Source organism: Aquila chrysaetos, chromosome 1 (assembly GCF_900496995.4).
Source record: "Aquila chrysaetos chrysaetos chromosome 1, bAquChr1.4, whole genome shotgun sequence".
Taxonomy (NCBI): Eukaryota; Metazoa; Chordata; class Aves; order Accipitriformes; family Accipitridae; genus Aquila; species Aquila chrysaetos.
In genome coordinates, this window is record NC_044004.1 from 26,302,908 (window position 1) to 26,317,058 (window position 14,151).

The window sequence follows — 14,151 nt, forward strand, 5'->3', positions numbered from 1 at the left end:
TGAAGACTATTGGGCTAGTGAAAAAAACCCTGTTATTGAAAGTTCAAGACAATCCTTTCCCTGTTGGAATAGCTAACCTATTCCTTCCATAGAGTTAAGAATATTAACATCTTAAAACCTTTCTCCTTCATCTGGAAAAAGTTTTTAGTACACACAGAGAAGGAGAAGTTAAAACTAACACTTGCAGAAAAATGCATAAACAGAAATAGAAAATGGGAGTCTGTTCCTATGGCTCCTCATTCTATAGCTTTTGACTTCAAGCTGATGATGTGAAAATCTGTTTGCACCAAGGGACTAAGTTTCTAGACCGCAAAGGCTGTTGGGAGAAATGGGAACCAAAGTCAGCTGTCAAAACTCTCCTCTAACTTTTCAGGTTCTTAAGGTTACTCCAGTATAAAGGAAAAGTACCTGAACCATTTTTAGAAGCTTGAAATTTTATTTTTTTTTAAAAGTCTCCTGAAACTAATTATTCTGAAAAGTGAAGACACTGGAAAGACCCTAGAGACAGTGCTGCGATGGAAAATTCCTCAGAACAATTCTTACCAAAGACTGGATTCCAGTTTTGGGGAAGCATCTGTTCCCAGAGTTATTTTTCCAACTGGACCAATAAAAATGGATTTGAAAACTATAGGTGGTGTTGGTGTTTGTTTGGGGTGGGTTTTTGCCCATTGAGATCAAGTTAGCTAAGAACGTTTTTTTTAAAAACACAGTACTGTCTTTTAGCCAAAAATTTTTACCCTAAAGAAGTGATTAGGCTATCTTTACTAACACTGGGACAATTAGAATACAGTCAAGCAAAAAAAGAGATCACACAAATGGTGTAACAGCATGACTGAAATTTAAATTTTTCACATTGTTTTATAAAGAAAAAGAGGCAGAACTGAAATATAAGATTAGTGTGTTTAAACAATCGGCATTTTACTTCAGCCTGTTGGACAAGTGTTCTTTTTATAGTAGTATCTATACTGATTTGATAGAAGATTGCAGGCCTAAAAAGAATTAGATGAAGTCAAGTTGATGAATGATCACTTAGGGGTTTGCAGTACATTTGTCCAACAGAAACCTGGCTACAAGGGGTAAATGCAGACAGCAGAAAGTAATCAAGTTCTTTAAAGCAAAAGAATAATTAAAATAGGTATAATGCACTATGTCTGGAACTGAAAAAATCCTACATAGAAAATACAAAGACAGGTACATGGACATATCAATGCTCCTCTCCCAGACCGGAGAAAAATCCTAAAAAAAAAAAAAAAAAAAATTAAAAAATGCTGAAAGTTTAAAAGTCCTTGATACTCACTTTATAACACTAATTATATTTACAAAGACATGCTATATTGTTAAGGTCTACTTCAAATGCTAAGCATTTGTTGTAGTCATTTCTAGTCAATCCTCAATTTTCATTTCTCTTCAGGGCGTATTTTCATTAAAGCTCTCTCCAGAGATTTTTGTAAGAGAAACACCATCTAAAGGTAAAGTTAGTCTTCACTGATGAGTGCCTGAAAAGGCACCTAACCCTGAAATGCAATTTATCATCAAACCTATGACTGGTGTGAAATCACTGAGTCAAACATACTAGGAACATTAAGAAATACCACACTGGGTTTAAGGCTATATGAACTGAAAATCCTTAGCTCTGTAGAAATTAGTATTACAGCTGTACAACTGACTGCCTCTTACTAGTAGCAACATGCTAAAGGAGAACAGAGATGCTATGTAGAAGACACAGTAGCAATCATCCAATTCTGACTAGTTGGAAGTCCTGGTGGGAAGTGGTGGTTACACTAAAAGTTTTTAGATCTCATAAATGACTTTTTGGACATGTTTGTTTAATGGCTGAAAAAGAAGGAAGGTGGTCTTAATCACTCCTTAGAAACGAGCAAGGTCAAGCTGCAGGTACAACTAACTGAAGAGCTGCTTTATAATAGAGAACATACTCAAAATCAGTATTTCTCTTTGTGCAAGGATGACATCCTTTTCTCAGAATCCATTACAGTAACATTCTCATTTAAAAAGGGGAACATAAAAAAGAGAAATTATTTAAAAAGAATTAAAGTAACTAGCTAGAATGACAGAGGTTATAGAAAGGATGCCCCCTATCAAAAGGGAACAACAACAAAAAAAATCAACATGGCTACACAGCACAGTGAACTCTGCTATTAAAACATCACCCTCCAAAGAGCATGGAGCCACATCTGAAAGACTGTAAACAGGAAAGAGTATGAGCTCTGGCAAGTTGAAGGTAAATCCTTGATGAAACATGGCAAAAATTTCACAACCAAATTATTAAAATCATACTAATTAAACATGTTCACCAAAAGCCTCCAGAAGCAGGAAGCCTTCCAGACCCTTTTGTAGGGCTGAAAGACAAACAAGATTTCTTCCAGGAGAGAGATCTGAAGAGGTTTCTTAAAGTGTCATTAGAAGACATTTTAAAACAAATTAATAAAACAAGCAGTAACAAAATCATTAAGAACAAGTGGTATCCCATCCATGACTTCTACAGGAATTTAGACGTGATATGCCAAATACTAACTATTCTGTTATTGCAATCTGTCAATGAACAGATTGAACACAACAAATGTGAAAAAAAATCAAAAGGGTCCCAAAAGGAACAGAGTGCCACTCACCCTCCAATTTTGAATGGACAAACATTTTGAAACATAACAGTAACAACAACAAAGAGTAGACAGACTGCTGAAAAAAGAAGTTATGGGAATGAGTCATTACACGTCACACAATGGGAAGTTTTGTCCAAGAAAAAATAAATTTTAGCAGACCCACAAGTACATCAGTAAAATGCATCAGGATCCCCCAAAACTTCTAACAAAGTCTCACACCAGAGGATCTTAAAATAAAAATCCTGTTGTGAATTAATTATTAACTAAAACATAGGGGACAACAGGTGGAAATAAATGACTGGTTTTCACAATGAAGGGAACAAAGGCCACCTATTGATGGGGTCAGAAAGGAATCTATGACACTTAACGTATGAAAAATTATTAGAAAATCAACTGAACAGTGTGTATAAAATTCACTGAGGTAGTCAGATCTAACATTATAATGAAGAACTGCAGAAAAATGTGAAGCAACTGAATTGTTACAATATGAACTGAAAGAAATTCGGATTACGGCCAGATTTTCCCACCTGTATTAACTCTGCATGTATAGTATTAGGCAATGTGTCATCTAAAATTATTCAGGAAAGATACTGAAGTCAACATGGAAGTTTTCCAAAATTGTCAGCTCAGTGCTCAGAAATAGCATAAAGGACAGAATGTTAAAGAATAAGAAAAAAAAAATTATCACAAAGTATGTACACAAGACAGTGCACACCTTGAATGCTATGGCTGAGTATGGTTGCCTTGGTTCCAATAGGATGTAGAACAACCAGAGAAGAATGATAAGAAGTATGCAATAATCAATTTGTGTGGAAGTTAATCAGGTGATTCTTTAGCTTGGAAAGCAAAGGCGTGGAGAAGATATGGTATACATATTTATTAATCATAAAGGGGTCAAAGAATATTTATTATTTTACATAATGCAAGAACTACGAGATACGCAGTGAAATTATCAGAGAAGTTTAAAACAAACAAGCGAAGTTACTTTTTCCACACACGCATTAAACTTGAATTTACTGATGCAGATGCCATGGACACTTATAAAGTACAAATAAGTTCAATGAAGAACTTGATAAATTAATGGAATAAAGTTCCATTGAAAGCTATGATGAACACAATCAAGCAGATTTAAGAAATTCTTAAATCACAAATTGCTGGAAGCTGAAACTGACCACTATGGGAATTATACTGGGCTATAGGGACCTTTGGCCTAAACATATGTGGCAGTTCTTACATTCTTACAATATGATTGTGTTCCTCACACGTCAATGACCTTTTTTTGCTTGACAACACTTTATCGGTGCCTCCATGATACAGAATCTACATTAAGACGTTTTGGTAAGAAAATTATTTTTTCCCCCACAGCATTCTAGTTGATAGTAAACTCTAAGATTCTCTGTTTCTGTGGCTTGTTTTTTTTTTTTTAATGTTACTTTTACCAAATTACATTAGAAGCAGATATTCCTGAAAATAAAGTATTAACGCTTACCCGTTTGTCGAGTGTTCTTTCCCTTACAAAGCCAAGCAGCTGGTCATTGACTAAAGAAAGATCTCTCTTGCCCGCAGTAATAATTGTAACAATAACATCATGTCGAATGGCTTCTTCTGGGTCATGTGATCTAACCTTCAAATATTCTGTTACGATCAGAAACAATGAAAAGCTTGGCTTTTTTATGTAGGTATGACGTATTCCAATTTATTAATAATGTTAAAACAATTAAATGTCAGTCACATATCACAACCATATAATCTATTAAACATGTAACTCCCTATAGGAAACATCTGTTCCAGCATTTTCTATGTTAAATATAAAACAATTATATAACTGTAAACATCAGAAGAATACAAAAGTAAATAGCTTTTACAATAACCTCATTTGCAACAAGCAATGAAGTGAAATAAAGCTGATTAGAATATATTGAAAATAAAGGGGGGTGGGGGAGCAAAAAGAAATAAAAAGAGCAGAGACTCTCATTCCCAAAGAGCTAAGAGGGTAAATAATAAATGAAAAATACTGACAATTGCTGTAGGTTAGCTTCCATCAAAAAAGAACAGTATTTTCAGTTAGGCCTGAAATTCTGCTCATAGTTAAAATGATGCTGAAGTGAACTTCACAGTTTAGATCAGCACAATGGTGTTTTCTAAACTCAGTGGAACAGACTACTGGGGAACACACTGTGTTTTTGAAAATAAATCAAGATATTGCCCCAATATTTGCTTTGACTTGCCAAAAGTTTCATTAGAATCTGAAATTTAAAACTCATTCAGCAATGGGTAGCTTCTTAAAGACTCACTCTGACAAAGTCCACACAATGTCAAACACTCCCCTCTTTTCAATAACTAGCGCTTGTCTTCAGCAGAAAGCAATTACTCAGTAGTGAGCTCTTACATCCAGCATGAAGCACTGGGTTTGATACATTTTAGAACTATACTGCTATGTACAGAAATAATTACATTCTTCCTTGCTCATTTCTTAAATTATTATAAACCCCTGTACGAGCATCTCACCAGTGAGGTCTTTTGCTAAGTCTGGATGGTTCATTAAGCAATGACTGGCAAATTTCACACTCTCTAATCTCACAGGGACATGGATATCATTGAACCTAGAGGGATAGAAGATGATGAATGTTAATTTTTAATTAGCCTTGCAAATCAAGATTATTCTCTGTGTAGTAACATGTGTTGATAGTATGTTCCATTAACTGTTAGAATACTTTTATATGGCAAAATAATACAATAGAAATGTTTTGAATTTATATCCATAATGTACCCCTCATACAAATTTTTATGTTATTTCTCACAAAATTAAGTCAGGACTAAAATTAAAGGATGAATACACTATATGCAGATGAAATGTTGACCCAATGAATCTTGACCATTGAATTTTGAACACAACTCTCCATGCACTGTCAATTGTGTGTTTGTATATATACACATATGAAATTAGAAAAATATAAATTGCCATATAACATGTACCATTTGAAAACATTCACTTTTTTTAAAAATGATAAATTTCTATATTTACTTAAAAGGAAATATCTCTTCACTCAAAAGCATAAATACCAAATAAAACAGATATAGTTGCAGATATAGCTAAACAGTATGAAATTTCAGACAATGCAGGCATATCTATTCTGTAATTTCTGCTATGTATGTAACGTGCTATCTATCTAACCCATATTCCCATAGCTGACAGCAATATAGCAGCAGTCCTTCAGGCTTCTTCATTCTAAAATATAACTGTATGCGATTCTCTGCTTTGAAGATTTAACAAAGGATCTCATTCAAATATAAACAAACAGTTACATCCTCTAAAAATGCAATGAAAAAATGCAATAATATCAGAAAATTCAGGAAAAAAAAAGAATAGAAATTCAGAATTCTATCCCCGTTTCTCTTACCGTCCAAGAAAGCACTGCCAAAGAGGACGATTTTGTGTGGCCAGATCAGAATCTTTGGAGCCAAAGAGTTTAGCCAGAAGTCGAACAACAGCCAAACGTTCTTCTCCATCATTGCTCTAAAAATCAAAACATGAAAAAGGAACTGTAAATCATTACCTGTAATATCTCAATAATAATTTCTGGCTTCCTTCTGCTTTTATAAATTAGATTAAAAAGTTACTTTGAAATAATTTCTGATAATCCTCAGTCTCCTAGTTAGATTATTATATGAATATGAGTAAAAATATACAAATACCTACTAAGTTGACATATTACAGCCATTAAATAGATGGCTGTGCTTTGAAAATTCCTTCTCTTTTTGGAATAAAAACCTGTGCACAGTAGTCTGAATAACATATATCCCTAACAATTTCAACAATGAATGATCTTATTTTTGGTTTAAAACATACTTCAAGACTATTTTATGTGTGTTGAAAAGACACCAATTAAAGATGTTATGAATACATGTGTGTACTAGTAAAAGGTATATGTAATTTCACCAAATACCTATTTCTTGGTTATTTTTGTTTGTTGCCCCCATACCCCATATGTACATGCACACACATAAAATTATTTCTCTTGTCCACCTGCAATCTTATGAAAGACAAGCAGCTTTTTAATTAAAAAAAAAAAAAAACAAACCCAAATCAGGATAAATTAACTATTTCCAAGGATTCAAAAGAAGTCAGCTGACTTATTAGCTGATTATAACAAATCTGAGAAAATATTTGGAAATACTGCCTCTATTATTAAAACATTATTTCACAAAAAATTTCTGCAAATCAATACTGAAGCCGACACACTTGCATTTCATGAGATAAGCCAACCACCGCCTAATTACTTCATAAATTTCAGGTGAAATCCAAAGATTAAGTACATATAACTTTTGCACTAGATCATATGAATTTATCATTATAATGATTATACATTTTGTGTGCATAATACACGTTTGCAAGCACACAAGGCACACAATTGTATGCAACCTTCCAGTGTCCTTCCTTTAATATTACATTTATCTTTAAAATAAAGTGATAAATATAAAATTTTTATCCCTCCAGTAGAACACTTACTAAATCTACAGCTCTGCACTTTTAACATCCACACAAACTGTATTACTTGTCCAAAGCTACACTGTAACCTACCTTCAGCTTGAATTCAAGCTGTGGCATGACAGACAGCAGTAAGTGAGGATCTATGGCAAAAAGCTCTTGTATCAAGTCAAACACATGTTCTGATAAGTCACTTACTGAAGACTTTCCCAGTACCAGAACCTGGTTAAAAAACTAGAATACAAACAACATTATTTAGCAGATTTCCCTTCACTAATGCAAGCACTATTTCTGAAAAATTATTTTAATGTAGTATCATTAGTACTTTAATTCTAATGGAAGGTACTCAACGCACATTTTTTCACTACATCAAAGCATTTCACCCTTACAGTTTTGGCTCAAGGAAATTACAAACAAACCTCCTTCACAGTTCCATCAGGATTGGTTAACTCATGGTAATTTGATAGTTTAAAATATGAATAACCATCTCCCCAGCAAAATTAACAGGTAATAAAAGAACTGTTAATTTAAAATGTATATTCATCCAGTAGAAGTTGAGAAAAAAAATTAGTATCTTATTTTTAATTTTCTTATCATTTAAAACCAATCCAAATTGAAGATCGTCAAATGTTGAAAAAGATGCTTCTCTACTTTTAATCCATTTTAAAGAATGTCAGATGACTTCATGATATGTCTTGTGATACTTGATGATAATGTATCAAGGTTGTTAGTGATCTAACAGAAAAAAAACAAAGTAGCCTAAAATATAAATAATTTCTTCTAGATTAGTTAAATTTTAACATGCTTGATATACTTCCTATTAGATACTGTGGGTTAATATTAATATTATTTGAGCAGTGCAAATGCTACAAAGCTATTACACACTTGAGTAAGAAAGTAAGAAGAATAATATTAAATCAACTCAAAGGTCACTCTATGCACTATCCTGTTTCCAGCTATGACTAATTACAAAAGCTTAAAGAAACAGGGGGATTGGAAAGTGGTACTTAGTGAGACTCCTTGCGCTTTTAAATACTTAGTGATAAATCTTTTATGAAATTGCCTAATTCCCTTTTTAAACTACTCTGACTTTTAAGAATTCTATTGGCTTCAGCACCAAGGAAAGGCAACAGAATGGACTAGACTACATCCCCCACAAGACTGTAGTGGCTATTTTAATAGGCAGAACGCAGAACATTGATGTTCAACAGAAGGAATTATAGTAGAAGGAAGCCTTTTAAAAACTCATTTCTTTTAGTCTTTATGACTAAAACAAGTTTCAGAAGGAAAGAAAAAATTAGTTAAGTGCTAGTAGTTTGAAATGCTTCATCCTAAAGCTATGTATGGTATGAAATGAGGCTGTCTGGTTGCTGGACATATGAAGTACTAACAATTCCTTTTGTTGCAATAGGATTTTTTGGTGGTCACCTATTTTCACAGCCTAGATTTAGGCTTAACTTTAGACTGACATGGGTAAAAATTAATTTCCTCTTCACTTATTTGAAACACCTCACATACTTCTTTAACAGCCAAGCTAATAATAGCCTATTCAGAAAATGGTATTCTTGTAGCTGCATTACAAAATGTGACTTTTATAAACAATACTTTTAAACAAACAAACAAATCTCCAATAAATCAAGACAGTAACAAGAACCCTCGTTACTTGTAGGTAATATGGATTAATTCATTTACATACATTGGCAATACATGGTTCAATGGTCTGGACGGTCCTTTTCAACAGGACTTTTGCAAGATCAAATGCTTGTTTATTAAGGTTCTGAAATAAAGAAAAAACAATAATAAAATTTTACAGATACGAACTATTTCAGATGACTTTACTTTTCTCTCCTAACCTTGAAAGACCATAACTTTAGAAAGGTATGTTTTACCACCAATCTATTTGTGGTTTTCAAAGCCATCTAAGTTCAGTTATGTTAATTCCACAACTACAGTCTTAGAAACACCTTAAAACTAGTTTTTCACACACTTAAAAGGAATCTAACCCAAACCCATCACTTCCTGCATATTCTTCTAAGACTTTATCACTCCAGTTGTTACTTTTAGCATTGCATTCATATGTATAAAAAGTTTTCACATGCAATCACATTCAAAATTTTGAAGAAACATTACCACACCTCCATACTTTGATAATTAACGCGCACCAAATTTTGCCACTGAAAAATGAAGTAGTCTAACTTATTATTTAAATGTGCTTCTGTTTCCCTCTCATATACTCATTAAAGGTACACCCTGTAGCAAAGCTTAGCCTTGTCTAGAGGGTGAAACTGTGCACTGACTGTACTGTATACTCTGAGATAGCCCACAGAAAGCACCTACGCTTGGGCAGAATTAGCTGCGAATTTTCCAAGTAAACGTTTGATTGCAACATAACAAATCTGAACGTTGTTTTTATTACACTTGAGCAAGATAAGGAATGTAACTGCACATCTGAAAAATGTTACTGTCCAAATCTGCACAAAATCCAATATGCAGTATCTCATCTCATCTAGGGATTAATGCAGCTTGGAGGGGGAAAGAAAAAAAAAAAGAAAAAGAAAAAGGAAAAAAAAGGAAGGTGGATTAGCTGATTGCCCTGAAAATTACAAATGACTGCAGACAAAATACAGGTAGAGCCTAAGGATGACTGATTCTTGCAAAGACAGTGTTTGGCAAGTCTACAGTGAGAATGACTCCTTCATGTTCTTTTAGCTAATGAGATGACAAACTGAAAGACAGTTCATCAACTGATAGTAAAGAGAAACAAATGGCCAAAGGCTCAAACAAATATCTCCTCAGTCACCACAGCACTAAACTGATGTCTCATTACAGAAGACAGACAGGTATGGATAAACTCTTCTCAATTCAAAACAAAACAGTTTCTCTCCAAACCAGACCATGATTAAAATCTCATTGGCAGGTATGTCTGTATTAAACTGAAGGACTGCCAACCTCAGACAGAAAATATATTTTATTTGAATCTTCAATACAGCTTCAAAGATCTCTTGCAATGAAGTTATGTTGGTTTTTTTTTTTTCCCCCTAGATGGGCTCACCAAAGCTAAAAACAAAACAAAACAAACAAACAAAACCCCACAAAAAACAAACCAACAACCACCCAAACACAAAAAGGCTGCAAAAAACCCTCCCAAGGAACCAAACATCAAAACAGCCTAGAAAAGAAATATATATTGATAAAACAAGCAACTATTAATAATTAACAAATAAATAAACAAATAATCAATCTGTTAGGAGAAAGAAAAACCCTTGAAGGTCTGGATTGGCCATGCTGTAGAGGATGCAGAAGAAAACATGGATTTAAAATACATGAAATACATGGTTTTAAGGAATAACCTTGATAATAAGAGCGTGAATAAAAATACTCACTAAATAGCACTGGTTTTAAAGTTAATAAAAAGAACTACAGCTTGACGCCATAGGTGGCCTGGGCAAAATGTGACATACCATACTGCTATTGAAAACCTGGATTTACTAGAGGAAAGCCACATTAGCACACACAGAGAGAACAGTGTACAGTAAAGCCACTTTACTGATAATGGAGGTACAAACAAATAAAATTTAGATGCTAAGGTAGACTCTACTTCATGTCTAGGTACTGGTATATTTCTCTCTTTTTATTGCAGTATTGTCTTACACAATGTAAGAGATTTAAAACAAAACAAAACAAAACACAAACCACCACCGCAACAACAACAACAACAACAAAAAACAACCAAAAAGGAATACATTATTCAAAACACGTATTTCAGCTCTTTTATAAAGATGAACTTTCATTAAGTGTAGCAGTCTAGCCACACTGATACTTCTATTATGTCATAGCAGAGAATGACTAGTATTCAATTGCTTTGCACAGACATAGAAGAATTGTTATTATATGTTCTCTCCAAGAAAATAAACTGTGGGTTTCAAGCTATGGTGCTTCTGATTTACATACCTAAGGACAAACAATTAATATAATCACAGAATTTCCTAGGAGATCTGTTCATGAAAGGAGAATGTAATTACCACAGTCAAACTCTGCTACACAGACCAGAAAAAAGAACTTTCTGTTTTGGGTTGGTTTTGTGGTTTTGGGGGTTGGGGTTTTTTTGGGGTTTTTTTGGTTTTTTTTTGTGGTTTTTTTTTTTGTTTTGTTTTTTGGGGTTTTTTTTGTTTGTTTGTTTGTTTTTTGTTTGTTTTTTTTTTTAAACTACCATGGTAAAGCAGTAGTTTAAGTTCTGTTGTTACAGGAAACAAGCGAGTTAAAACAGACCAAAATATTGACCAAAGTATGATCTTGAGCACTGACTACAGCATTACTTGCTCAGTCATGATGGCCAAGAGCCAGTAAGGACTGGGCACCAGTCCTCTAAGAGATATTAAATACGCAGTACAATCCAATATTTGCACCAAGTTTACCTCCCTCTTTATCAGAGCCTTGCTTGAGAATTTCCTTCACTAGGCAAAATTATATGATTAAGCTAACAATGTTAATGCTAAAGGATCATATTCACTTTTACTTTGCCTACACCAACTAGTCACAACACACTGTTAAGTTGTAGAAGGTTTACCAGGTCTTTGCATCCTTGGAGCAATGCCCACCATTGTTAATAGCATCACCCAGCACCTGACATACACATCTCCACTCTTCTATTTCCACTCCTGATCTCTACTGCCTGCGATTAACTAGAAACAACTTACAAAGAACAGCATATTTTCAAAAGGACTCTTTTTCTATTGTTATGAATAAGAGGCCTCCCTTCCTGTTAGCAGTTTTAATAAGAAATCATCTCGTTGCTGTCAATAAAAATGAGTTGATAGAATGATATTCCCATCTCATGGTCACAACAAAAGGAATGCAAACTGACCTCAGACGATCGATACTTTCATACATCCATTGCTGAGATTTCACAAACAAATGACAATGGCCACGGCTTAGTCACTCCTGTGCTATACGTTTCCATGAATTCTCCCTCATTAGGTAACCAAAGGAATAATTCCTGCTTTTATGTGCTAATTTAACTTTAATTATGTAGTCATGGATGGAGCTGCCTTAATTTTGTCATTAAATTAATAAATGAACAAACAGAAACACATACTTGGTAATCAGAGTACACAGTTCATTTACTGTAGCTCATAATTGAAATTTACTGTTCTCCATAGAATTCTCAGTAAGAAGCACAAGTGTTCTAGCAACGGAATTTTCTTGGTCAACACAAGGCAACACCAGCCTGCACCTCACTTTCCCTGATGTCACAACTAAGAGAGTTGTGTTTATTCTCCTTTCAACCTTATTTTGCCATTACAGTAAAGGCAGTTCAAAAGCTCAGCTGCAGACCCAATGACCAGATAATAAGTCACACAATGAAACCAGAAGGACAGCATCAGTGACAGTTCACAAAGCTGGCTGTAAAGGGGGAGCCTCTGAAAAACCTGTCGAAGTAGCTGTGTAGATAGCCTAAGACAACACCTGCATGACAGCAGCAATCTGCTAGGAGGGGCTCATGTAAGACTCCTCTAGGAAGGTGGGGGGGGGGTGTTTGTGTGTGTGTCAGTTATGAGTTAAAGGGATGCGGAACTCTGCAAAGGGCAGAACAATTATAGAACTCGTAAAAGAATATGGAGCACTAAAAGCAACCAAGTAACTAAAAAAAAAATAAAATTACTACACTTCAAGTAATAATTAGGTTTTATTAAAAGAAAAGTTTAAGGGGGAAAGCCACTGGGGGGGAACAACTAGGGAGGTGGAGCAGAGTCTGACTGGCAAGATCAGGCAAGCATCAAGTCACCACAGAAGTCTTTTTATTTTTTTCTTTAAAAAACAAACAAACAAACAAAAAAAAACAAAAACCAAAACCAACAAACTTCACATCTTTTCCATTAAAAAACCCTCAACAAACCCCAAAACCAAAACAACCAACAACCCACAACCCTTAAGATCTAATGTTTTTCTATTACATACTACATTTGCTGGAAAATATTTTATTTCTGTTTCAGTACAGAGTTCCTGAGGTGGCAAGTAGGCAGAATCTCTTGATACTGAATAATATAGACATAGCTAATGAACAGCACCAAATAATTCCCAGAGGAAATTTTCAATCCACTGTTACAAGGCTGGGGGAAAAAAACCCAGTCACAATAGCTAAAGTGTGTGGAGAGATAAACACCAAGCAAAAGGCAATAAAAATTATTGTTACAATGGTATACTGCTATAATATTTTACTTTGCAGACCTTGTGTGCAGGAATGAGGTTAATCAAAATCGAGTCCAGCAGCTCCTGAGTTACTCCATCGCCTTCCATGATGATAGAACTCATCAAATCCAGCATATGCATTTGTACCTTCTGGTTGTGGCTATTACTAAGATGATAAAGAATATTATCAATACTAAATTTTCAGACTCTGACAAATATTAACAGTACTGTTAAGAAACACTGTCTAATGCTGTCCAGCTTGCTCTCCCTTACACCCTCCATATCTCAAAACTCAAAACTATTTTATGTGCCTTTCCTCTCTTATAGAAAGCTTCAAAAACCTAGAACACTCCAGCTTTGCTTTAAGAACAGAAACAAAAAAAAAAAAAAAGAAGAAAATAACAACCATGGAAATACAAATGTAGATAAATGAGTCAGAATGAAGTGTACTGTTGCAACATGGACAAGAAATTTTAAAACATGTCTACTTTTAGACACACACCCCTCCATATTGTCAGTAATTCACACTCATTTGCTTTCCCTCTATCTCCTCATTTGGAGAAATAAAGACTTGTTCTATTCAGACATATTTATTTGTAGACCATGCAAGGATTCAGTCTACCCCTGAAACTGTGATATTTTGACAATTGAAGCAATTCAACTTACTTGATAACTGAAAAAAGAGTCCTAAAAAGCTGAATAAAAATTTCATTGCAATCTTCCAACTCAAAGCAGATGTTGTAAGATTTAACCCAAGCTAAATTCTAAAACAAAAATAGGATATTCAGGATATTACAACTTCACATTAACTCACATAAATATAATCAAGTTAGTTACATCTTTTCTATTTAAGGA

General features: G+C 34.2%; 1 protein-coding gene across 2 annotated transcripts in view; it reads right to left on the bottom strand.

The window, feature by feature from the left end:
- The window catches only part of PDS5A (PDS5 cohesin associated factor A), an 85,770-nt gene that overhangs the window by 36,781 nt on the left and 34,838 nt on the right, over positions 1-14,151 (bottom strand). For both annotated transcript variants that reach the window (XM_030023477.2, XM_030023468.2), the window contains exons 5-11: positions 13,963-14,060; positions 13,336-13,462; positions 8,804-8,884; positions 7,201-7,341; positions 6,020-6,135; positions 5,127-5,221; positions 4,108-4,253 (exon numbers count right to left, since the gene is read on the bottom strand). In XM_030023477.2, coding sequence (XP_029879337.2) covers positions 4,108-4,253; positions 5,127-5,221; positions 6,020-6,135; positions 7,201-7,341; positions 8,804-8,884; positions 13,336-13,462; positions 13,963-14,060 — 804 coding nt within the window. The remainder of the gene's footprint in view (positions 1-4,107; positions 4,254-5,126; positions 5,222-6,019; positions 6,136-7,200; positions 7,342-8,803; positions 8,885-13,335; positions 13,463-13,962; positions 14,061-14,151) is intronic.